The 23,501-nt window shown below is 38.2% G+C and overlaps 1 protein-coding gene across 10 annotated transcripts in view; it reads left to right on the plus strand.

The window, feature by feature from the left end:
* The window catches only part of ANK3 (ankyrin 3), a 685,538-nt gene extending 663,830 nt beyond the window's left edge, over nucleotides 1-21,708 (plus strand). For 6 of the 10 annotated variants that reach the window (XM_061181623.1, XM_061181653.1, XM_061181676.1 and 3 more), the window contains 3 exons: nucleotides 5,889-5,972; nucleotides 7,578-7,668; nucleotides 20,291-21,708. In XM_061181623.1, the coding sequence (XP_061037606.1) occupies nucleotides 5,889-5,972; nucleotides 7,578-7,646 (153 nt within the window). In that variant the 3' untranslated portion in view covers nucleotides 7,647-7,668; nucleotides 20,291-21,708. The remainder of the gene's footprint in view (nucleotides 1-5,888; nucleotides 5,973-7,577; nucleotides 7,669-20,290) is intronic. The other 4 variants (XM_061181663.1, XM_061181614.1, XM_061181671.1 and 1 more) reach the window with 1 other exon arrangement.
* Nucleotides 21,709-23,501: the final 1,793 nt, after the last annotated feature.

The raw sequence follows: 23,501 nt of genomic DNA on the forward strand, positions 1-23,501 counted from the left end.
AGCCATTTTCAATACACAGTCCTTTGAATGTGGTCCAAATAACTTGAGGCTCCTTGGTTGGCAGTTCTGAAGAGAAAGAAAGGAAAGGAAATATCTATTGAAAACCATTTATCAAACTTATCACCCATTTCCAAAGTGTCAGGACACCAAACCAGAGATGTAGGGAAGTTGGCTTAGGTATCCAAAACTTCTTAATCCTGCTGCTTGTACTTTTCTTGTAGATCAGATGAAAGAAGAGAAGAAAATCTGCCAAATCTGCTCTAGTATAGTTTTTCTAAGACTCTGGAAACATTAGAGAAGAAAATAAGTCCTTGTCTAAATCCTAAATTATCCACAAATCAACCTTAAGCTCAATAGGGGCCATGAAAAAAAGTATGAATCACTTTGAAAATTCCACATGGGCAATCCAAATTACTTACTGGTATCTAGCATATTTGCAAGCATTTGGCCTGCTATTTATGAAGTCCTCATAATCAGTCACCTCCCACACATTTGCTGGGATTAGGGGGAAGAAATCCTTAATTTGGTTTTTCTGAACATGTTAAAGCCATACTCTGTTCAGGCTTTGCTAGTCCCATGATTAAAATATTACTTCTTGAAGACACTAAAGTGAAACATCTAGAAAAAGCACACCAGACATACTGTCTTGTAACTTGCTTTTTATGCTTAACATATGACATACTCATGTTGCATCAAATTCACCTCATTTCTTTATAATAGCTGCCCAGTATAGAAGTTGACTCCTCTACATATGACAGAAGAAAATAAACATAATCCTGCATAGACAGTGGGAGAAAGCATAGAGAAGTTTTACTCTGGGGAACACTAAAACAAAACGATAGAAACATCAACCCCCTCCCTAAGTCAGTGAGGGTTATTTCTTTTGGTCTCCTAGAATTCTACAACACGCATTAGCAAGTTAGCTTTTAAGTAATTTTGTTAGAATGAGTTATTTATATATTTAAGCTTAACATATAATTATATATATTAACATTTTTATTAAGAGCTTAAGTTTAAAAGACTGAAATACACTGATGTTATAGGCTGCATAAAACAGAGGAGACTGTTCTCTTCAAATCTTCACTTCTTGAAGTCAGTGTGATTTTAGGGAGGTTGAGTGGAATCATCAGAGAATGGGTTTTATAAGTGGGGAGGGCATTGTATAAACAATGGAATCACTTAAACAAGCTTTGAGAAATGTCTTTCATACGTGACAGAGAAACCAAAAGCTAAAGGCTAGCTATAATTATAACTGGAAGCTATAGGTGTAAGAAAAAATCTGTGTAAATTACATACATAGAAATCTTTCTGGTTAATATTTTTCTGTTCAGATTTTGGGGGCAGTTGAAAAAGATCACATTTCTGTTGCCTTTTCTCTTTATTCCATATGTTGGTAACTTTTTAATGTAAAAGAGCTTGAGACTGCAGTACTACACGGTAAATGTGACATGGGATCCATCTTTGTCAAAACACATAAAATGAGAATGTTAGGACCTAAAGGAGTCATTGAGACTAAAATTACTTCTTTTCCTAGATGACAAAAACCAAGGATCGGAGATGAATTGATTTACCCAAAACCACACAGCTGGGTGGTAACAGTTCTGAGACCAGAACCTAACCCCTGATCCTCTAGAGAAGTGCCTTCTACCTGCGTTTTCCACAATACCGTATTCCTTCTTGTCCAGAACAAATTAAAAAGGAATAACTTTTCCTAAACTAAATTAGGCACTTGGCCATTTAGACTTTTCCGGTGGCACAGAAGAAGGCAGCATTGAGCTATCTTTCCTGGAAACTATTTGATGGGGCCAGAATGCTAGGAATTTGACCTACTTCATGGAGGCTGTCCAACCTTGCACTGAACCAGCCATAGTAATTCCCCTAGCACTTAGAATCCTAGAGCGGAAAACTATTTGGTGGTTGTTCCATCCTTCCCAGAGCTAGCTTTGGCCAGGAAGTGTCAATGAAAGCAGTAGATATATTCAGGATTCCATTATCACAAGTCTAGGCAAATCTGTGTTCTTAGCCATTCAATTAGTATAATAAGTGGAGTGAAAGTAGAATTTTATGATTTTTCTCTTTAATTTCACATGTGGATTCATTCTTTTTTATGTTTTTATATTTTTACATTTAATATTTTCAAGTCCTTAAGAAATGAGTCAAGTTAACAAACTCTCCCATTTGTTTTGGGATTTTTAAATTTTATAAGCATATTCATTTATTTCTATATAATATGATAATATCACAGTGGTTTCAAATGCTTGGAAGCAGTTTAAATTGACCAGTCCCTATGAGCTTGTTTACATTATTTGCTTAGCAAATGCAGTGATTACAAAGGTAAAAACTTTAAACCAACTAAACCATTGTGAAGTTTGTTTAGATTCAAATAACTGAATTTTTACTATATAGTTCAACTATATTTTTATTTCTACTTTTGAGCTTTTTTACTGACTTTCAAAATAAGGGTTTACATGTATGTTTCCCCCCATCAAACAACTCAAAAGTACAAAAAGTTCAATCTATCCATTCCACTTCCCATTGTCCACAAGCTTCAGATAACCATTGTTCTGGAACAATGGAACAAGGTAACCATTGTTCACAAGCTTCAGATCGTTTTATATACATATACCAATATGTATGTGTATATAGAATATACATGTGCTATATACATATACACATACATCCCCAGCAAGTGGGTTTCTCAGAATACATATTGCTTAGTAATTTGCTAAGTTTACGTATATAGTTTCTCTCATCTCATTTTTTTGAAAGTTCAAGTTTTAATGTTGTATACATCAAAGCAAATTGGTACATTTCATGTTGTTATTTTTTCATTTTATTCAAGAAGGAGAGAGGAATAAAAATTATAAAATGCAATGTTTCCAGCAGGGGTCCAAAGGAAAGCACAGTAGTCTTCACAAAGGTGGCCACCAGGAATGATACTGTGACACCATACGTGCTGTAATTTTCCTTTGAAATAGGAAAGAAAAAAAGTGCGGGTAGGTGTTGCCAAAAATAATGCCATCACCAAAACTAGCGGGGAAATTTTATTTACTTAAAAGTACAAAGGTTTTCAAGAACCTTAGAAACTAATTAGAGATTATTTTCTCTCATTAAAGAGAGGCCCTAAAGACCTCTCCTTGGTAACACCGGATCTCCAATGTACCTGACAGAATTAAAAATGGATGAAATTTTTTTTAATGTATTTTGTGACTCCTTACTAACTTTCCTATCTATCCAGTCAACTACTATCTAATCCACTCCCTCAGTTTAGTGAGTTTCTACATAATCATATATCTTATTTTGACCTTATGTAAAGCACTAGTTGACTACAGTTAGTGCCCATTTAAGACTAAGAGAAGTATCTTCACCTTTAATTATACATAAGCAGTATGAATTTTCAGTAGGAAATAATGAAAATGCCCACATACCACAGCAGATCTCAACAACCTATATGGCTTGTTATTTATAACTAGGGCTTTGCTTTTTTCTAAGGCTATTAATATAAATCAATGTACTTAAATGTATTCGCTATGCTTATAAATATACCTACTTCACATTTCAGAGACTGTCTGCAAATTAATTGGCATCTTTCCCCACTAAAGGGTCAATTTATAACATACGTAATAGTATGCTATTTTAATGGATTTTCCTGGGATCCTGGAATTGTCTTAACACTCAAAGAGCTAGACATGTGCAAGAGTTAGTTCAAACATATCTCACTTATACATGTTTAAACTATAGTGAAACTTTTCATGACCCTTTTTTTGGCTTTTCTGCTGTCTTTAAGCCTTTACTTGTAAAATAAAATGAAACTGTTTTTTTTCCAGATATATGAAATCAACCATAGGAAACATAAATAACACTCCCATAAGAACTTGTTGCAGATTTTAGTGCATTCAGGCAGGAGACCTCTACATTTTTCCAATTTCCTTCCCTCGCTTAACTGTGCTAATTGAAACTAATCATAAGCAAGGTTCAAGGTGAACCTTGAAGCAAGCATGAGCAGCAAGAAACATCGTGTTTTATTTTCATCTCACCTTTATACCACAGTGAGGTAAAATGAGTCAAATATCCCACCCATGACCTATGAGCCCACAATCTATAAGAATACAAAGTCACTTTGTAGAAAGAAAAAAGAGTAAAAACAGAATTTTGTTAGCAAAACAAGGTAGTGTTTCAGTCTCTACTGTTATTAAACCACAACCAGTTATTTTTTATTTATTTATTTATTTTTTAATTTATGGCTGTGTTGGGTCTTCGTTTCTGTGCGAGGGCTTTCTCTAGTTGCGGCAAGTGGGGCCACTCTTCATCGCGGTGCGCGGGCCTCTCATTATCACGGCCTCTCTTGTTGCGGAGCACAGGCTCCAGACGCGCAGGCTCAGTAATTGTGGCTCACGGGCCTAGTTGCTCCGCGGCATGTGGGATCCTCCCAGACCAGGGCTCGAACCCGTGTCCCCTGCATTGGCAGGCAGATTCTCAACCACTGCGCCACCAGGGAAGCCCCCACAACCAGTTATTAAACCAGTTATTAAACCACTGTTTGTTTAATAACAACTGTTTAATAACCACTCTTATTAAACCAGTTGTTAAACCACAACTGCCTTTCTACTGGTTGTGACATAAAACAATCATAGAATTTTCTCACCATTGGCTGGCACTGACAAAATTAACAGAGCTACTACCTTTCCCATGACAATAACACTGAAAGGGTTAGAATCCTGGCTCTCCCAGAAATGCAGCTGTCTTCTTTGTGATCTGCCATTTTTCCTAAAAAACCTACATGTGTACAATAACTACAGTACACAGTACTATAGCACTGTACAGGTCACCTCTTCAACAAAAGAAGTATGACTAACAAGTCAGTAGGTCTCTAGAATGGGTCTGCACTTAAGATGTTTGTCCTTGTTCCCCAAAACTGTAAGTGAGACTGACCTAAAGTTGACACCAGTGAAGAAGGTAATGTGTTACAAATACAGCCCTATGTTTGCTCTCTGAGTGGTTTTTCTTACCATACAATCATAGAGCTAATAGACATTAAGGAGCCATCTAAATCTACTGACCTGCCTATTAGCAGGAAAGTATGATGCCACCTTGGCAAGTTAAGAATTTATCCCATTTTTTTGTTAACTCACCAGAGGAAGATCCTTGACAGTTTCCCCTTCTAAATCAGATAGCAGTCACTAACTGAAAGGCTGTAGTCTTACATTCCTTTAGTAATTAATCAGTCATCACATAAGACTCATTCACTTGATAATATTCTGAAACTATGTACTTCATCAGACATTAATTATTCTCATTTACAACTTATGAAAGGCTCAGTCTGAAAAAAAGAAATAAGGTTTTCTCTGTACCCTGAACTTTTCTCATAGTATTTGAAAAAATATTGCCTTTAGTAAAGGAATTTTTAAATTTAACAAACTAACAAAGGGTGATTAACACCCCAACTAAGGTGCTACCTCAATTCAAATCAGACAAAAGGAAAGCCACCAAAATGAGAGATTTCCTAGGACTAATGAAGAAACATTATTCAAAGTGAAATGATCTAATTAGAGCTCTAATCGTTAGCTAAATCTTTTTTCAACAAATGAAACCTTTTTGTTTGTCTATCTATGTATAACTGTATTCTGTGATCACATATTTTCAAATTCTTCCTTCTTGGAGTTTGTTGCTAACCATCATTCTTGGGCATACTTGAGGTTTAATGCTTTTAATGTTGTTGACTGCTAAATAACCATCCATGGAGTCAGCCTTTTCCCCTTGCCCTGGAATTGCAAGTAGAGTTTATACTTTCTTTTTCTAAAATTCCACAGAGCATGTGTGTGGTGTATGGACTGATGTGGAGATCTATCCATCTAGTATGTTGCTAATCTCTATGCCACATCCTTTAGGGAGAGGAAGCAAAAAACATTCCTGGTGAATCTGTCACAGAAGAGCAGTTTACTGATGAAGAAGGCAACCTCATCACCAGAAAAGTAATCATCACTGGGATTTCATGCTTCTCTTGGGGTTTAGATTTTCTACTATTTGTTTGCTGTAGTGTCACCTCTTAAAATAGAAAACAGGAAAATCTCTTCTTTTCACTATTGCTTCCTACAGATCACTCGGAAAGTATTAAGACGAATTGTTATCCCACAAGAGAGAAAATATGATGACGTGGTAATGGAGAGGGACTGTCAAAAAGAAAGTAGAGCATAAAAGCTTTGTGAACTCTCTAGAATAGGCTGCTAACAGGCTGGCATCTGCAGTGTGGCAGCTTGAAGCATTTGCTGCTTTTGACATCTTGTGCATTTGATCAGGGTCAAAGAAAAAGATTTTCCTTCCTAACATTCTTTAACAGTATATACTCTTACTATCTTCAGAGTTTTCACAGAGATCATTTCATTTATGGAGGTTGGAACATGCCGGTTCGAGCATGGGAGACAAAATTAAAAACCCTCTACCACCACCAAACCCCTCGGCCATGCCCCACCCCTGCCCAGTGCTTTACCTGCAGCCCAGTGCCTACTTGGGACCCAGATAGAGAGCACTTGTTTCCAGCAAATGCACAGGGTTTAATTAAAAGTTAGAATGACAAAAAGCTCGTCTCAAAATCCTTACATCTAATCTATACATTTCCTCTTTCCAGTATATTCTACAGGGAAATATGAATTCCCCCATCTTAACCTGAGGAGGATTCTCCTCTCTGGGTTAATAACAGCCCATTTCCAATGTGCCAGTTAAAGAACTAAAATCATCACTGAGCAGTGTAACTCAGCAAATGAATCTCTAGCTCCCAGAGAAAACATCTCTGGTTATTTTTCATTTCTTTCCCTTTCTCAGACCTTTACCCTTTTCATTTAAAAAACAGAAACTTCAATAGCCTGTGTTTACATAAGAAAAAAGTAAACTGAAAATTTCTCAGAAGGAGTAAATCAGAAAATTGGAAAGGCTACTGTGTTTTCCATTATAAATAGGGTAAAAGCTGAGTATTTGTGCAACCACTTTGCTCCCAGAGAAGTGTGTCCTTGGTGCTTGGTGAAGACAGGTCTTATTTTACGGAAAAGGGATGCCTGCTTGGTCTGGAGTAAGAGGACGGGCTTGGTAATTCCACAAATTAAAAAAGATAAAGTCTCTCAGCTCAACAGCATTTCCATGGTCTTCAGTTCATGATTAGTGCTTTACTGAGAAATTTCAGTCTCATTACAACAGATTAGTTAACATTCTGCTGGCTTAAAAAGGCATAAATTATAACTTACTAATATTTTTATAATTGGGGTTTGAGTGCCTTGAGAGTTTTAGTGATGATTTCTTCTAGCTTCACAGGAACTAGACAGGCTGTCCAGTTGTTTGATCACTAACCTACTGAATTATTGTGAAGTACAGTAACGTATGCCTTCTGACGGCGCTCTCTCGCTCGCCCTGATGCTGATGAGCCGTGTGGTTGAGGCAAATAGATTATATTTGGGGACGTGAAGTGACAAAGCACTTGAAACTGTGTTTCGCTTATCCTAATCCAGCCTCAAGGGACCAGAATGGAAACTGCTTTTTAACGAAAACCCTTTCACCATGACATCTTAACGTGTACATTCCTTTTAAAGCAGGGAGAAGGTTATAAGATGAAGACGAAGAAAGAAATCCGGCACGTGGAAAAGAAGAGTCACTCATAACAGTACATGGTCAGTCAAGGTGGTAAGTGTGCTCTTTTCAACAACAGTGAGACGTAACTTCCTGTGAAACTTCTAATTTCACCAAATAAGTGATTCCATGCCCCCGCCACCCCCTTCCTCTCTTTTTCACTGCATCGCAGCTTTGAATATCCAACGAGCAGTTGGTGGTCGTTTTCATGTTCATGTACACGTCCATCTGCACACGAAAACTATGGCCTCTAGCTGACAGTCCATAAACCTTCTCTTCACATATTAGGAATTTAAATATGGTTTCAGAAGCAAATGTAAATAGTGATCGTTGAGTCTCCTCTTAAGAGCGGAGGCTCGGTATGAAGTGCAGTAGCATTATTCACTCTAACAGGAAGACTATTTGGCAACAAACCGTTCATACAAATGTATTTGGAGATTTGTATTGACCAGCTTTTCACCATTTTACCACAACAGCATCTAAGAATATAATTTTGGTTGAAATACAGTGGTTGCCAAGTTTAAATGAAATGAGCAAAATCCCTATATACTACTTCATATATTTTGTATAAACCAAAGCAAATTAAATAGGAGGTTAATGGCACTACTGTGTTTTCTAAGTTAAAATGTTTAGTGAGCTTTGTTTAAGGTTGTCTGAACTTTTCTTCATGGAGAAGGGTATTTTCCTTTAACACTGTTTTCTGAACTTTGTGCTGTTTCTTTCTGTGTAGCTACAATTCAAAAGCCCATTTGGGGTGAAAAAGCAGATAGAGCTTTGAAAAGCTCTGTGTAAGTCTGTGAGATAAAGCAGGATGAGTCCTTTAGGGCCGCTCACCAACAGCTCTCCTAGCCCCAGGTAACAAAGAGCAAACAGATCCCAGTTTCCACTTTCACTCACCTGCTGTTCCCCAGTTACCAGAATCCTGGTACTTGGAGTGCTGCTGTAAGGAACTGAGAAATCACGGAGTCTCACTGCCCCAAATTTTGTATGCAAGGTAACTGTAACTAAGGCCCAAAGAAATTCTTAATCCCTCCACCTCCAAAAACAACTTATTCTTTATTTATTCACTTAAAGATTTATTTCACTTCCTCTCTGTGACGCTTTTTGCCTAGGCACTGGGAAATCATCGGCAAACAACACTAGGGAGGTACTGGCCCTCGCTGACCTTACGTTTTGGAGATTTAACGGTAGTCAGTCACTTCAGTATTTAAGGCATTGAGAAAACTCCTAAGAACTGCAGAGTGCTCTGGAAATAACAGCATTTGCTATCCATACTCTTCCAGTGTTTCAGGTGTACTCTTCATTTAATTCTCTTGGATCGGTGCCTCTCTCATCCCCATTTAACAGGCCCCAAATTGTCCAAGGTCACCTAAATAAAAAGTGGCAGAAACAGGATACAAACCCTAACAGGCTGCCTCTGGAGCCCACACACTCAACCCTGTTAACTGGAGATTTGACCTGGTCTGAGGGTGACAGGGAAGGTTTCCTTAAGAAAATGATGCTTGAGCTTAGTTTCAAAGGATGAACAGGATTCATCTGGGTGAAGGGGAGGAAATTTGATGGTGTTTGGGGTAGCCTCCTAGGCACAGGCTCTAGCGTTCTGCAAAGGCCAGAACTGGGAAGAAACAAGAAAGGAGAACAGGTCAGTGTAGCTTGCAGAAGGTTTTGTCATTGTGTCTGGAGAGGTAGGAAAAATCGGAATATCCGGGCCTCATAAGCCTCTTTTCACTAAAAGTTTAGGTTCTCATCACACACTCTAGTTGCAGGGCACAGAATGAATTGGAGGTGGCAATAATGGATGAGCAAAAACCTATTAAACTACTGAAGATGCTGGCTTGGGCAGTAAGGATGGTAAGAGGTAGGCTGAATAGAGAGATAGCGACATGAATTGCTTTTTGTCAGATGACAAGGGTGAGAGATGAGAAAATTAAGGATGACATCAGTGTGGCAATATCTAGAATGAACCCACCCATTTATGCGTGTCTAACAGCTGAATCTGGTAAAAGACATATACAAGATTTTTTTTAATTGAGGTGTAGATGATTTATAATATTAGTTTCAGATGTACAACACAGTGATTCAAAATTTTTATAGATTATACTCCATTTAAAGTTGTTATAAAATATTGGCTATATTTCCCTGTGCTATACAATATATCCTTGTAGCTTATTTATTTTATACATAGTAGTTTGTACCTCTCAATCCCCTACCCATGTCTTGCCCCTCCTGCCTTCCCTCTCCCCACTGGTTAACCACTGGTTTGTTCTCTATATCTGTGAGTCTATTTCTGTTTTGTCATATTCATTTGGGTATTTTTTTAGATTCGACATATAAGTAATAACAGAGTATTTATCTTTCTCTGACTTCTTTCACTAAGCATAATACCCTCCAGGTCCATCCATGTTGTTGAAAATGCCAGAATTTCATTTTTTAATGGCTGAGTAATATTCCATTGTATATATGTACCACATCTTCTTTATCCACTCCTCTGTCCCATTTGTTTATTTTTGCTTTTGTTTCCTTTGCCTTAGGAGACAGATCCAAAAAACTATTGCTACAATTTATGTCAAAAGGTATTCTATGTTTTCTTCTAGGACTTTTATGGTTTCCAGTCTTACTTTTAGGTCTGTAATCTATTTTTAAGTTTTTTTTTTTTTTATATGTTGTGAGAAAATGTTCTAATATTATTCTTTTACATGTAGCTGTCCAGTTTTACCAACATCATTTATTGAAGAGACTGTCTTTTCTCCATTGTATATTCTTGCCTGCTTTGTCATAGATTAACTGAGCATAAGTGTGTGGGTTTATTTCTGGGCTCTCTATTCTGTTCCATTGATCCATGTGTCTGTTTTTGTGCCAGTTCCATACTGTTTCGATTACTGTAGCTTTGTAGTATAGTCTGGTCAGGGAGCATGATAACTCTAGCTCTGTTCTTCTTTCTCAAGACTGCTTTGGCTATACAGCAGATTAATAAAACACTAAGCATGATTTTGCAGTCTTAAATTGCTGTGTTTAAGCAATTCTGATAAATGAAATAAAACTAGAAGAGAGTTCAGTCAGCTTTAGTATGCCCCTGAAAGTTTAGCAACTTGTTCAGTAATAGACTCAGACTCTGGGTGGGAGAGAACCAAAAAGGTTATCGACACCAGCTGAGCCATTTTTCTAGAGTAATATATACCTAATATCTATGAATAAATGACACCAAAAAATATATGACAGTGCTATGCTTCCAGGGTCCTTTAGAGTGAATTAATACAGAAATGACTAGGTCACTAAATTTACAAGAGACTTTAAAATGATAAATAATCCACCCTGTAAAGCAGTTGGCAGGGCCTTGGCTCACTTGCTACACCACTCAAAGGAGAGAGAAACTCACTAGGAGAATTCATATGAATGTGAAAATAGCTTCAGCATAAAGCAAACTTAATGTGTCAGATGGAAAGAACAGCGATTTGACTGCATGCCTCATTTTACTCTCCAGGGTGGTATTTGCCTTTCATTAGTGAACTTAGGAAATGAGTCCAAGAAGACTGCCTGGAATTCCAGGACACTGAATGTGTGCTCTGGAAAAATCAATTTGCAAGTATACTGAAAGTTCTTATGGCCCTGCTGGTTTTTTTTTTTTTTTAAATAACAGAACAACTAAGCACATGGAATGTGGCCCAATTTCACTGAGTCTCAGATAGTGACATCAAAATTTTTATTCTGCATTTTATAACCAGTTGAATTTTGAGCTATCTGAACCCTACACCTGCTTTTCTTTAATATTGAGTCACAGCCATCCTATTTTTAAAGTAAGGGAAAAGCTGATGGCTTAAAATAAGTATAAAATTTATACGTAATATATAGTGATTTATAGTTTATAAAGTGCGTTTACATTTTTGTCTTATTTAATCCTTCAAACAAGCCTCCAGGAAGAGGAGACCAATTTTGACTGCTACCTTTTACAGATGAGGATACTACAGCTCGGAGAGGTCATCTGACATTTCTTCTTTCAAACAGCTGTGACTGAAAGAACTAGGACTTGGCCTCAAGATTATTGACACTTCACCTAGTGTCCGGTTCCACTAAGCTGTCTTTCTAAAATTAGTTATGAATAATAATAATAAGAGTCATATTCTATCAAAGATTACTGTATGCCAGGTACTAGGTAAGATCATTACATACATTACCTCATATAGTCCCCAAAACAATGCTATAATGTAAATACTACTACCTCTTTTTTTATAAACAAGGAAACTGAAGTTTAGAAGAATTAAATGACTTACCCAAGGTCCTATAGTTAATGAGCAAAAGAATAAAATTTTAACTTAACCAGAGCCTAGCTCTTAACTATTACTCATATTAATAGTTGAATAGTACTTGATGATTATCAGAAACCTAAAAGCAAATTCTGAATCAAATGTATGTACAAAGGCAAACTGTAGTAAATTTCTTCATACAATACACAGTGAAAATACTCAGTTTTTTGGTTTTGTTGTTTCTTTAAATAAAGCAAAACTTCATAGCCATAACCTTCAAAAATACCATTAGAGAGCTGATCAGTGAGGCTGTGACAACGGAGGTACCCCAGACGCATGTTGGAAAAGACTGGAACAGCTGTTTTGTAAACCTCTTTTAGGGAAATGCTCAGCATCTCACAGCCACATGGAAGCCAAGAGCAGCAGCAACCGCACGAAGCTTGCCGGGGGAAACACTTTATCTGAGGCCAAAAAGTTGACTCATTTCATTCATGCCTTCAAAAAGGACTTGACCTTCCACCTGGTTTAGAGTGAAAAGGCTAGTAATAATATACAGTGGTGAATAAAACCTCCACGGCCCCTGCCCTTCTGCATCTCTCAGCCTGCAAGGGGGAAAGAGATGGAACATGAATTGTTTAAGGGCTAAAAATACAAAGTCCAAGATCCAATGGAAGAATAACACAGGAACATATTTAGACTTGGAGGCTGGGGAAAGTCCCTCGGAAGTCATGACATTTACGCTAAGACCTCGTAGGTGGTGCCAACAATGTAAAGAATGGGGAGAAGGAGAAGAGGACTCCAGCAAAGAGTACAACGTGTGCAAGAGCCTTGAGGCGGGAAAAGGCCTAACACATTTGAGGAAATGAAAGAAGATTAGTGTAACAGAGCCTGATGAGCTGGTGGGGGGTGAGGCAGGCCCATGATGAAGTGAGAAATGCATCATCATAGGCCAGAATATAGGATTTGGATTTCATTCTAAAAAAATGTGAAGCCTTTGAAAGATTTTAAGCAAGAGTCTGACCTGATGTTTTACTTATTTATTTTTTTAAGCACACCAACTATGTAGAGAAGGATTGGAGGGAAAACAAGAATAAACTGAAGGAGGTGAGCTAGGAGGTTATTGCTGTAGTCCAACTAAGCCACCATGGTGGCAGGGCTAGGACCTGGGCAGTAGTTTTAGGAAAGTCAACAGTATCTGATGGCTTGGGGTTAGGATGGAGAAGAAGGGTTGAGTCAAGGATGATGCCTTGACTCAAGGTTTCAAGGGTAAGCAGGTGGGTGGTGGAAAAAAAGGAACAGGATGGGTTTTAAGAAGAATATCAAGCCCTCAGGCGTTTGTCGATACACAAGTCTGGAGCTTTGAGGAAAGGTTGGGCTAGGCGTATAAAAATGTGCGTGTTATCACTAAAGAGGTGAATACTGAATATCAGAGAAAGGGAACACCAGAGAATAGGTGTGATTACCTAGGGAGAAAGTGAAAGTGAGCAAAGGGGGCTCAGGATCGAGCCCCAAAGAACAACATTGTGAAGAGGAATAGAGAGCTGTAAAAGGTTGCCTCTGACCTCTTCCTTCCTAGAGATCTCCAAGCTGTTCTAGCTCCTCTAATCTATAATCATATTCAGCCTCGGCCCTCTAGTATATATTTTAAAATTTTTTTTCATAGCATATTCTTTTCTGAAGATATTTCTAATCTTACTTTTAGAAATATCTTCAGAAAAGAATATGCTATGAAAAAACATTTTTTTATGCATTATAAATGTAGTTCTTTATACACTATAAATGTAGTTTATGCATTATAAATGTAGTTCTCTCATATTCTGTGTATAATAAGTTTAAATTGGAACCCAATGCAGGACTGTTTCTGCTGGTTCTTGCTCATTTTTTCCCCTGTGTCCCTGGTCCTCTAGTATATTTGTTTGGTTTTACCCAAAATATTTTAATCCATGCAGTTTAGTATCAGTGGATGAAAAAACTTTCCTATAATGCAGATTAGCTGATAAGCTTTTGTAAATAACTGACCATGCACATTTAGAGCCCCTTTACTTCTTAGTTTGTGACACACACTGTGTAGGTGGTCGGGGGAGTCCAGCGTTGAAGACATTATCCTAATATTACTCAGCCATTAAAAGAAGAATGAAATAATGCCATTTGCAGCAACATGGATGGACCTAGAGATCATCATATTAAGTGAAGTAAGCCAGACAGAGAACGATAAATATCATATGATATCGCTTATATGTTAACTCTTAAAAAAAAAAAAAAGATACAAATGAACTTATTTCCAAGACAGAGACTCACAGACATAGAAAACAAGCATATGGTTACCAAAGGGGAAAGGGGGATGGGGGAGGGACAAATTAGGAGGTTGGGATTGACATATACACACTACTACATATAAAATAGCCAACAACGACCTACTGTATAGAACCGGGAACTATACTCAATATTTTGTAATAACCTATAAGGGAAGAGAATCTGAAGAAGAATATATATATATATATATATATATATATATATAACTAAATCACTTTGCTGTACACCTGAATCTAGCACAACATTGTTAACACAACATTGTTAATCAACTCTCCTTCAATTTAAAAAAAAATATTTTAAGAAAAAGACATTATCCCCAGCATCACCACTCACTTGAGGGCATATAACTGTAGAGTCTAGTCCAAGAGGCAAACATGATAGTAAGTAACACAAATCAAAATATAGAGCTATAATAAAAGATATAAACAAATCGCTAGGAGAATCCACTGGAAGATGTAGTAAACGCCAATGGAGGAGATCTTGCAAAGCTTCTTGAAGTGCATATTTGAACTGGCTTTTGAAGAAAGGGTAGGATTTAAGACTGGGCAGTGTGATATGTGCTATGCTCAGGAGTTTGGCCTTTATCCCAGAGACAGTAAGGTACCACTGGAAGTGTTGTCGAAGGAGAATAATACAGGCAGATGGGATTTAGGTAACCCTAGGGGTAGGAGAGGGAGTTAGTGGTGAGGAGAGTTTGAACATGAGGACCTCAGTTATGAGACAGGATGAGGGCCTGATCCTGGGCAGAGACAATAGAAAGGAGAGGGCAGATTTGAGGAACACTTTAGAAGTATAACAACCAGATTAATTCCATACAGGGATTGAGGGTTGTGATCTTGTGTGTAATCACTAACAAAAATATAGAATCTAAGAAAAGGAAAACAAAATTAGGGACTGAAATAGGTCAATCTGTAGTGCCTTAAATATTTGTCAGTGATGAGGAAGAGAAATCTGGGCTAGCAATCTTAATGTGGTAAGTGGCCTGAGTGAACGTAAATCACATGCTTACCAGCTGTGTAAGCTTAGCCAGCTTATTTAACTTCTGTGCCTTAATTTCCTCACCTCTATTAGGATAAGAGTGACATATCTCACAGAGTTGTTGTTAGAATTAAACGAGTGAATCCATGTAAATCACTTAACAGTGACTGGCAAGCCCATAGTAAGCACTCAGTAAATTCAGCTATTAGTAGTAGTGCTAAGAGGTGGGGGCAGGGAGATAAATCAGGAGCTTGGGGTGAACATATACACACCACTGTATATAAAATAGGTAAACAACAAGGACCTACTGCATAGCACAGGGAACTCTACTTAATAGCTTGTCATAACCTGTAATGGAAAAGAATCTGAAAAAGAATATATATGTATATATAACTGAATCACTGTGCTATACACGTGAAACTGACACAAGATTGTAAATCAACTCTACTTCAATTCTTTAAAAATGATATAGATTTTTAAAAAAGAGAGAGGTGGGACAAGAGCCGAGACTAGCACCCGAAGAGCCTGGATTCAGGAGGCCAGTGGACAGAGCAGCAGCCGCCAGGTGTGCTAGGACACAACACTGGGAGAGGTCGGGACAGCAGCATCACTGAAGTCCTCTGCATGTCACGTCGGTTTCTACTTCAGAACACTTTCAATTATTTCATATGACTCGTTTCTCACAGTAGCCCTGGGAAATCACTAAAACAGGTATTCTCATTCCTCTTTACTAAGGAGAGAGAACAAAATCGCCGAGGCTATAGTTAATAAATGACAGGTTTGGCTTTTAACCTAGACCTCCTGATTCTGCTTCCAGGAAGTCAGAACTATGGTCTGAATTGCTTCACTCCAGATTCAGGACCCTGCCCTCCAGAATATTTTCCAGAATTCATCTGAAGTAGATAATGTTTTTATGTAGTGTTTTCCATTTTTCTTTCCCTTTAAAAAAATCCCTAATTAACCAAAAGCAGGGGTCTAGAGCCAGGTGGCTTGACTTCCAATTCTGGCTCGCCCATGTACTAAATGTGCCACCAGTGTAATAGCTGTATGGCTCTATTTTCTTATTTGTAAAATGGAAGAGATGTACCTCACTGTTATTAGGATTAAATGAGCTCTACCTTAGAACAGTGCCTGGCACATCATAAACATTTAATAATAACAACAACATTATTAGTTGTACTACTAAGTTAACTATACAACTTTATTAGGGTTATATTTTTCTTCTATAGCCAACATGTACATCAGTACTTTACCAGTAATTACTTTTCTTTTTTTTAAAACTGGCCCTGTGACCTCAGATTTTTTTTTAATCACAAGTCACCAGAAAAGAACAAACAAAAATTAAGTCCCACTTATTGGTATTAGTTGAAGAACAAATCTACACAAACTGGGAATTATTTTTAAATGGTGCAATAGTTTATTATGATTACATAAAGTAGTTAGAATTAATGCTTAGGAAAAAATGTTTTTAGCCCCATGACTTCCTTAAGAAGAGAGAGAGAAAAGGAGAAGGAAAGGGAAGAGAGAGGTGGGTTAGGAAGAGAACTAGAATAACAAATTCTCTGTTCTCAGTGGGCTATAGGGAAGGCATATCAGAAAAGACTTTCCTTAGGGCGTAACAGAGCTAAGTCTTTAAAGATGAGTAAGAGTAAGCCTACAGGGACTTCCCTGGCGGTCCAGTGGCTAAGACTCTGCGCTTCCAATGCAGGGGGACTGGGTTTGAGCCCTGGTCAGGGAAGTAGAGCCCACATGCTGCAACTAAAGATCCGGCATACCACAACCAAGACCCAGTACAGCCAAATAAATAATAAATATTAAAAAAAAAAAAAAAAAAAAAAAAGAGCCTGCAAAGGTGGATCTCACTAGGGAGAAGATAGACCACACTTTCAAGGAGATGGCATTTGAAACACACTTGAAGAGTAAAGAGAAGTTAGAGATAAATGAAGATGACAGCAGGGGATTATAGGTGGATATGAAATCATGAGCAAAGAAAAGGAAGTTGGAAACCAACGGGTTGATGACTGGCATGTAGTCTAGATCCTCTAGATCCTCCAAGTGTGGTCTGTGGGCCAGCAGTATCAGCATCACCTGGGAGTCTTGTTAGAAACGCAGAATCTCTGGGCTCACCCTGACTACTCGATCAGGATCCACATTTGAAGATCCCTGGGTGATACGTATGCACTTTAAGCTTTGGGAAGTGCTGCTCCAGAACATATTACTGGCCCTTAATCTTGGCTGAACATCGGAATCATCTACAGAGGTTTTTTTGGTTTTTTTTGTTTTTTGTTTTTAAAGTGTTTGATGCTGGGCAAGACCCCTAGAAATTCTAAATAAACTGGTATGGGAAGTGGCCTGGACACTGGGATTTTTTAAATCTCCCCAGATAATTCTAATGTGTACCCAAGTTTGAGAAACAGTGGAGATTGTCAAACAATGCTTTTCAGTGGAGAGTATGGGCATTAAGCATGAAAAGGTTTATTGGGATGAACTGCAGAGAGCTAAAGGTGTAAGGGTGTGTGTGTGTGTCTGTGTGTGTGTCTGTGTGTGTGTGTGTGTGTGTGTGTGTGTGGCTGTTGTTGTTGGGGGTTTTTTTTAGCTAGCCACTAGGGGCTAAATACCACCAGTATGTGAACCTACAGAGGAAAAATTGGTTTTAACCTAAATATATTCCCGACTTGAAAATGTGATATGGAATGTACAACATTCATCTGTGAAATATAACCTGAAATATAACCATGAGAATCCCATGAATAGCTGTTTTTCTATATTTTAAATGTTTCTTAAAATTTTAAAAATGTATAGTGAAATGACTAAATGGAACGATTGGTTTTCTGACTTGTTTTCCACTACATTTGGGTTTGAAAAGCATGAAAACCCAAGGACAGATAGATTCCTCAATGCAAATGCTTCTATCTCAGATCCATTATCTAAACCCAGAAAGAGAAGATGACTCAAATTCTATTTCTGAAATGTCATCCTGATGGATCCTGCCCTTGCACCTTTCCATCAGATGGCGATCTCATCACAGTTTATACAGAGTGTCAATATTTTATAACAGGTCCACAGCCAGTCAGCCAAAGCGCTCATGCTTTTTGTGCAACACTGTACTTGGTATAGGCTTTTGTCCAGTGAATAACCTTCCTGCACCCCGTGTAGTTGGGGCCTACACACCGTGATTGCGTGACCAAGAACAAGAGAGATTTATAAGGGGAAGTAACACCCAACTTTTTAAACTATCACCCACATTATACCTGAATATAAATGGGCATAAGTAATAGTTTTTTTAAATTATAGAAACATATCCACTATCTCTAGAAAGATAATGTTCGCTTGCGTTGAGGTGATAAGAGAAAGACCTTGCTTCTTATTGCAAGATTAATTGGGAAGCTGGATTGGTTTTTGGAAGATGAAGCAAAACAAAAAAAGTTCAACTGGGCTGTAGTGATGACTGCACATCTATATACATTTACTAAAAATTATCAAGCTATATATAATAGATGAATGATATGGTACATAAATTATATATCAGTTAAGCTGTAAAAAGTTGGGGGGAGGGTCAATTAGAAAAAAAATTGCTAAGAATTCTCCCTAAGAAAACAAAGTGAGATCACCAGGGTAACATTACCATAGGACCATCTGAGAAGCCTGGAAGATTAGGAACAGATGGTAAAAGCAGAGGTGAGAACATCCTGATCTTCTTACTCTGATTAGCAAATTCTCTGGGACATGGTCTGCCCAAATGAGTCACTTTCCTTCTCTGGAACCTCTGCAGAGTCATGGGAGTGGGGCAGGTGTTGAAATCACCCCAGAAGGAATTGATACTTGGATATTCTTGGCTCCAAGCTTTAGTGACCTGGGTTATGGAGGTCAGTGCCACATTTAATACAAAAAAGGAAGGCAGAACCATGGTGGGGCAGACAGAGGAAGTGCTGTACTAACATGTTTACAGAAGCCAAGGTAGCCTGGGTGATCCATCTAAAGGGAAAGAAACTTGTCTGGGGTAAGTAAACAACTTCAAGGTCACTGAGAACACTTTTAGGCCCCAACAGAAGCAGAATTCTAAAGGTTCTCCTGGACCTGCAAAAATAGTCTGTTGCATGTATGTGAGTGAACAGGGTTGTTCCCCAAATTAATCTTGCCTGACTCGCCTTTTCTCTAGGGGCTATGTCTTGTTCTCGGGCAGGCATTCAGGTGTCACCCTTTCACACTGATCAGGAGGAAGGGACATACGAAGGAAGAACTTTGTTTTATGGAGGAGGAGTTCCTACCAAGAGCAGTACTGCACAAGAGTATGAAAACCTCTGACAAAAGGATGTTAATTTATTTTGACTTATTAAGACTGGCTCTAAAACACTGATACTTTATGCAGGTATTATCCAGTAAGACAAGATGTTCTTAGTGGAGTCTCCATAAAAAAGCTCAAATAAAATTAATTTATCCTGTCATGACTGACATGAGGCAGGAGAAGGGAAGGTATTCTTTGCAATGGCAGAATATAGTCTTTAATCTGAATTTGCGTATGGAAAAGCAATTTTATAGTAAATGAAGTAAGGACACTGTTCTCCCTTTTTGAAAGGCTGCATTTTGCAGGGTGAGAGGCTTATTATAAAACAGAGAGGCATGACCGAGATGCTCCATCCTGACTCCATATCCCTGGCCCAGTGTGCCCTTGAAGACCCCAGACATTTTGATGGAAATCTCAGAGCACCTTTGTCAGCCTCCTTACTTCACAGATAAGACTGAGGCCCAGAGGTCTGCAAATGGCTTTCCCCAGTACCTGAGTGAGTGACCTGAGCATCAGAGACTTCAGAACTAGAAGAGGGTCTTTCTGACTCAATCCCTGAAACCCCTAATATGGGAGACAATGTTCTGTGGAGGGGACAGGGTCACCCAGAGAAGCTCATTGCCTTCAAAGAGCTTTCTAGCACACTTCAGGGCTTTGCGCTCTGAGGCATCTAGCAAATCGCCTCAGTCAAAAGTATGTTAAACCACCCCATTAGGAAGTCGAGGGCCCCCATTCTCTGAGGCTTTTCTGCTGAATGGCAAGGAAGATTTTGGCAAGTTCTTTAAAATAAATAAATAAATAAATAAAAGGAAGGGGGGAAAAAAGCTAAACTCACCACCTATTGTTTCTCTATCCACAGGATCATATTGTTTTTATTGCCAGTATTGAGAAATTCATGGAAGATAAGTCAGCAGGAAGTAAAAATTTACGGAGAAGGGTGTGTGTGTTTGCTGCTTCCACACATTAATGGCATGATTTTTTTTTTATGCAAAAAGAAAAAAAAGGAAAAGAAAACCACCCACATTTTAATTTAGCATGAGCCAATTTACAGAGCATGAAAATTCACTTTCATTCCCGGGATTGGCACGTGTGCAATTTGCAATGCAGTGTATATACGAGAAGCCATGCTGTTAACAGTTTATCTCAAGTAATTTGGTGTCATTTACAAAAGGAAGAAATTCCTGCCGCCAGAAGAGACAGAAGGAGATGGAATGATCAAATCACGGAGAAACACTAAAATTACTAAATCCACAACAGCTCGCCTTATTTTTCTTGGACCCAAACTGTCAGGGTATAAACACTATTTGTTTCTTTTTTAAAACATCTATAGTTTTGCTGTAAATAATAACACTGTATAAATTCTAACAGAAAAATGGAATAAATGTCAATAAGGCACCACCTCTTAGAACACAAAGAGAATATTGCAGATGCATTTAACATAACGGGGGTCTCAAGTGACTTCACCCCAAAAGAAGGAGGAGGGGTTATGGGTAGGGGGATCTTCACCGATTCTTGTATATTAGCAATTATAATGTTTGTATACGCAAAACTGCTAGCTTGATTTTAAAAAAACAAATCTTTAAAATCTGCTGCAAATTTAAATAATTCCCAAAATGAGGAATTCTGTAGTTCTGTGAAAAAATTTTTTCTTCAGAATACTAATATTTTGATGCATGTGTATCACCTTATTTTGATTAAATCTTTTCCAATTTTGCAAACACTACAGTATACTGCAACACAGAAGATTTTATCTGTAAACACAAAGCCCTTCATCTAATATTTGTTGCTATTGCCAATTTTTCAATGAAATGACCTAAAAATGAAAAAAAAAATAACCTATACGGTAGTTGCTTTGGGGGAGGGGGGTGCTGGTACTGCTTAAAAGGGTAATGCTTGCCGCTTTGGAGGTGGACGGTGCTCATCAGAGGCCCCTGGCAGGGGTATTTTCAGTGGACTGCACAGAAATTCTTAGCTAGTAGAATGGCAGCACGCTGTAAACTTATTCCTGTATCGTGTACTGGCTGTAAGATGTAGACACCTTTCAGTAAGCCAATCATTTGTAACCATTCTAGCCATGTCATATTAGGTTAATAAGGCTGCTGTGTTTTAAAGGGCATTTTTATTTGGGTTTTGGTGAAATTCTTTAATTTGTTGATTATATTCATATAAAATCAGCATTTATTGACACATAGCTCTAATGACATATGTATGAGAAACCATACACTGGATGACCTAGTCGATTATTTAAGCATAAAATAAATTGTGTTAAACTCTTCACCTATCTGTGCTCTACAGTGTCCTTGTGTTCTCTGGCAAAAGGTAATTGTCTTAATTCCTTGTCACTTGGCCGCAGCCGTCCTCCTCACCAGCCCGTTTCGTGCCTCTGCCTCTGTGGTCACTAACGAGATAGTCCCCAACATTCAGTCCTGCCCTGCCAACTCCCAACTTAACACAAATTCTGTGCATTTCATTGAGAAGCCAAAAATTACAGATTGACTGACAAGTGATCTTTGCCCACAGCTGGTATGAGCTGCTCCCCAAAACGTGGAGAATTGGGGCTGTAACAGCTGGCACGTACAGAAGTTGTAAAATAGCACTTCCAGGAACCATTCAGACAGCAGTTGTCCGTAGCCCATAAAGCAATCGTTTTTAAATTGACATTCACTGTCCGTGCTTGTAAGCTGGGAGATTTCACATAATAACCCAAATTTCTAACTTCTCTTGAAAAGCAGGATTTAGCAACCACAAGTCTCAAAGCCCGAAGGCAACAACCTGCTGGGCCACACTGCCCCTGCCCGCTCCAGCCCGGCCTGGGGTCTCCAGGCACCGCAGTCCCGTCCCCACTTCTCACACTGTGAGTGCCCTGACTGGCCTGGTAGGTGCTAGAGTTTGTGATCAGACACTACATGATAAACTCAACAAGGCAGAGACCGTGTCTGTTTTAATTTTTATTCTAGCCCAGAGCCTGGCATATAGTAATGGTGGTAGGAGCAACTGTCATCACCATTGCTGCAACTGGAATGCTCACAGTATGCCAGACTATTCTAAGCATGTTGCGCTTATTAACTCAGTCCTCATAACAACTTTATGAAGTAGATACTGTCTTTGATAGTAATAGTCCCTGTATAAATATTCAGTGGGTGCTTAGAGCCATTCAGCAATGTCACAGATTTTCTGTCATTTAGGATTATTGCCAAACGGGACAAGTTGTTCCCAGTCAGGTTTCAGTATCAATGCCGAACACATGTATAGGGAATCTACTGTGCATAAAGAATGGGGCTAGACTGCATTTGCACGGCATCCCCAATAAAAAGATATTCATTTGGCGCCCTTAGCCCTGCATCAAAATCATCTTATGATGAGCAAACCAAGACCCCAGGAAGATTTTTTTAAATCCAGGTATCCTAACTTTCCATCTAAGTGTTAATGAATTTCTGACTCACAGTCCTTGACAGAAAGGTATTTACCCTGAACTAGAAACTCAGTGAAGTGTACTTGTTTGGGTATTAAATGGTTGTTATGTTTATATACCTGAAAATTTGACTTTAGGGACACGTGATGGGCTAAACTTCAGGCCAAGCAAAAGTTCATAAATTTACTCAAAAAGAGAAGTATCCAAAGTAGGATAATCAAGATTTTATTTGCATATATATAGGTATATGTATATATTTATATATGTGTGCATGGCTTGAATGCGGGCATGCATTATATACAGTCTTCAGCCTGCTAGCTTATAAAAATGTATTTCAGCTTTTCTTGATTTACATTGCTGTTAAAAAAAAAGAACTGTGATTGACAGATTCCTGATATTTGTTGTGTTTTTCAATTTTATAATCCTACCAAATTCTTGAGTTTCTTAAATTTAAATGTATTACCATTATTGTATTGCCAAGTTATGGCAATATACTGTGCAGGGTTATTTCACCATTTCTAAGAGGGATCTACTTCACTGAACACATAAGCAGCCAGCCTTCTATTAATAAATTCTGCCTTGGCATCCTGATATTCCACAATGTTCATTTTGGTACCATCCTGGGGTCCCATCAAGACATGTTTTTTTCCAGGGCAAA

This window comes from Eubalaena glacialis, chromosome 1 (assembly GCF_028564815.1).
Source record: "Eubalaena glacialis isolate mEubGla1 chromosome 1, mEubGla1.1.hap2.+ XY, whole genome shotgun sequence".
In the NCBI taxonomy this organism is placed as follows: Eukaryota; Metazoa; Chordata; class Mammalia; order Artiodactyla; family Balaenidae; genus Eubalaena; species Eubalaena glacialis.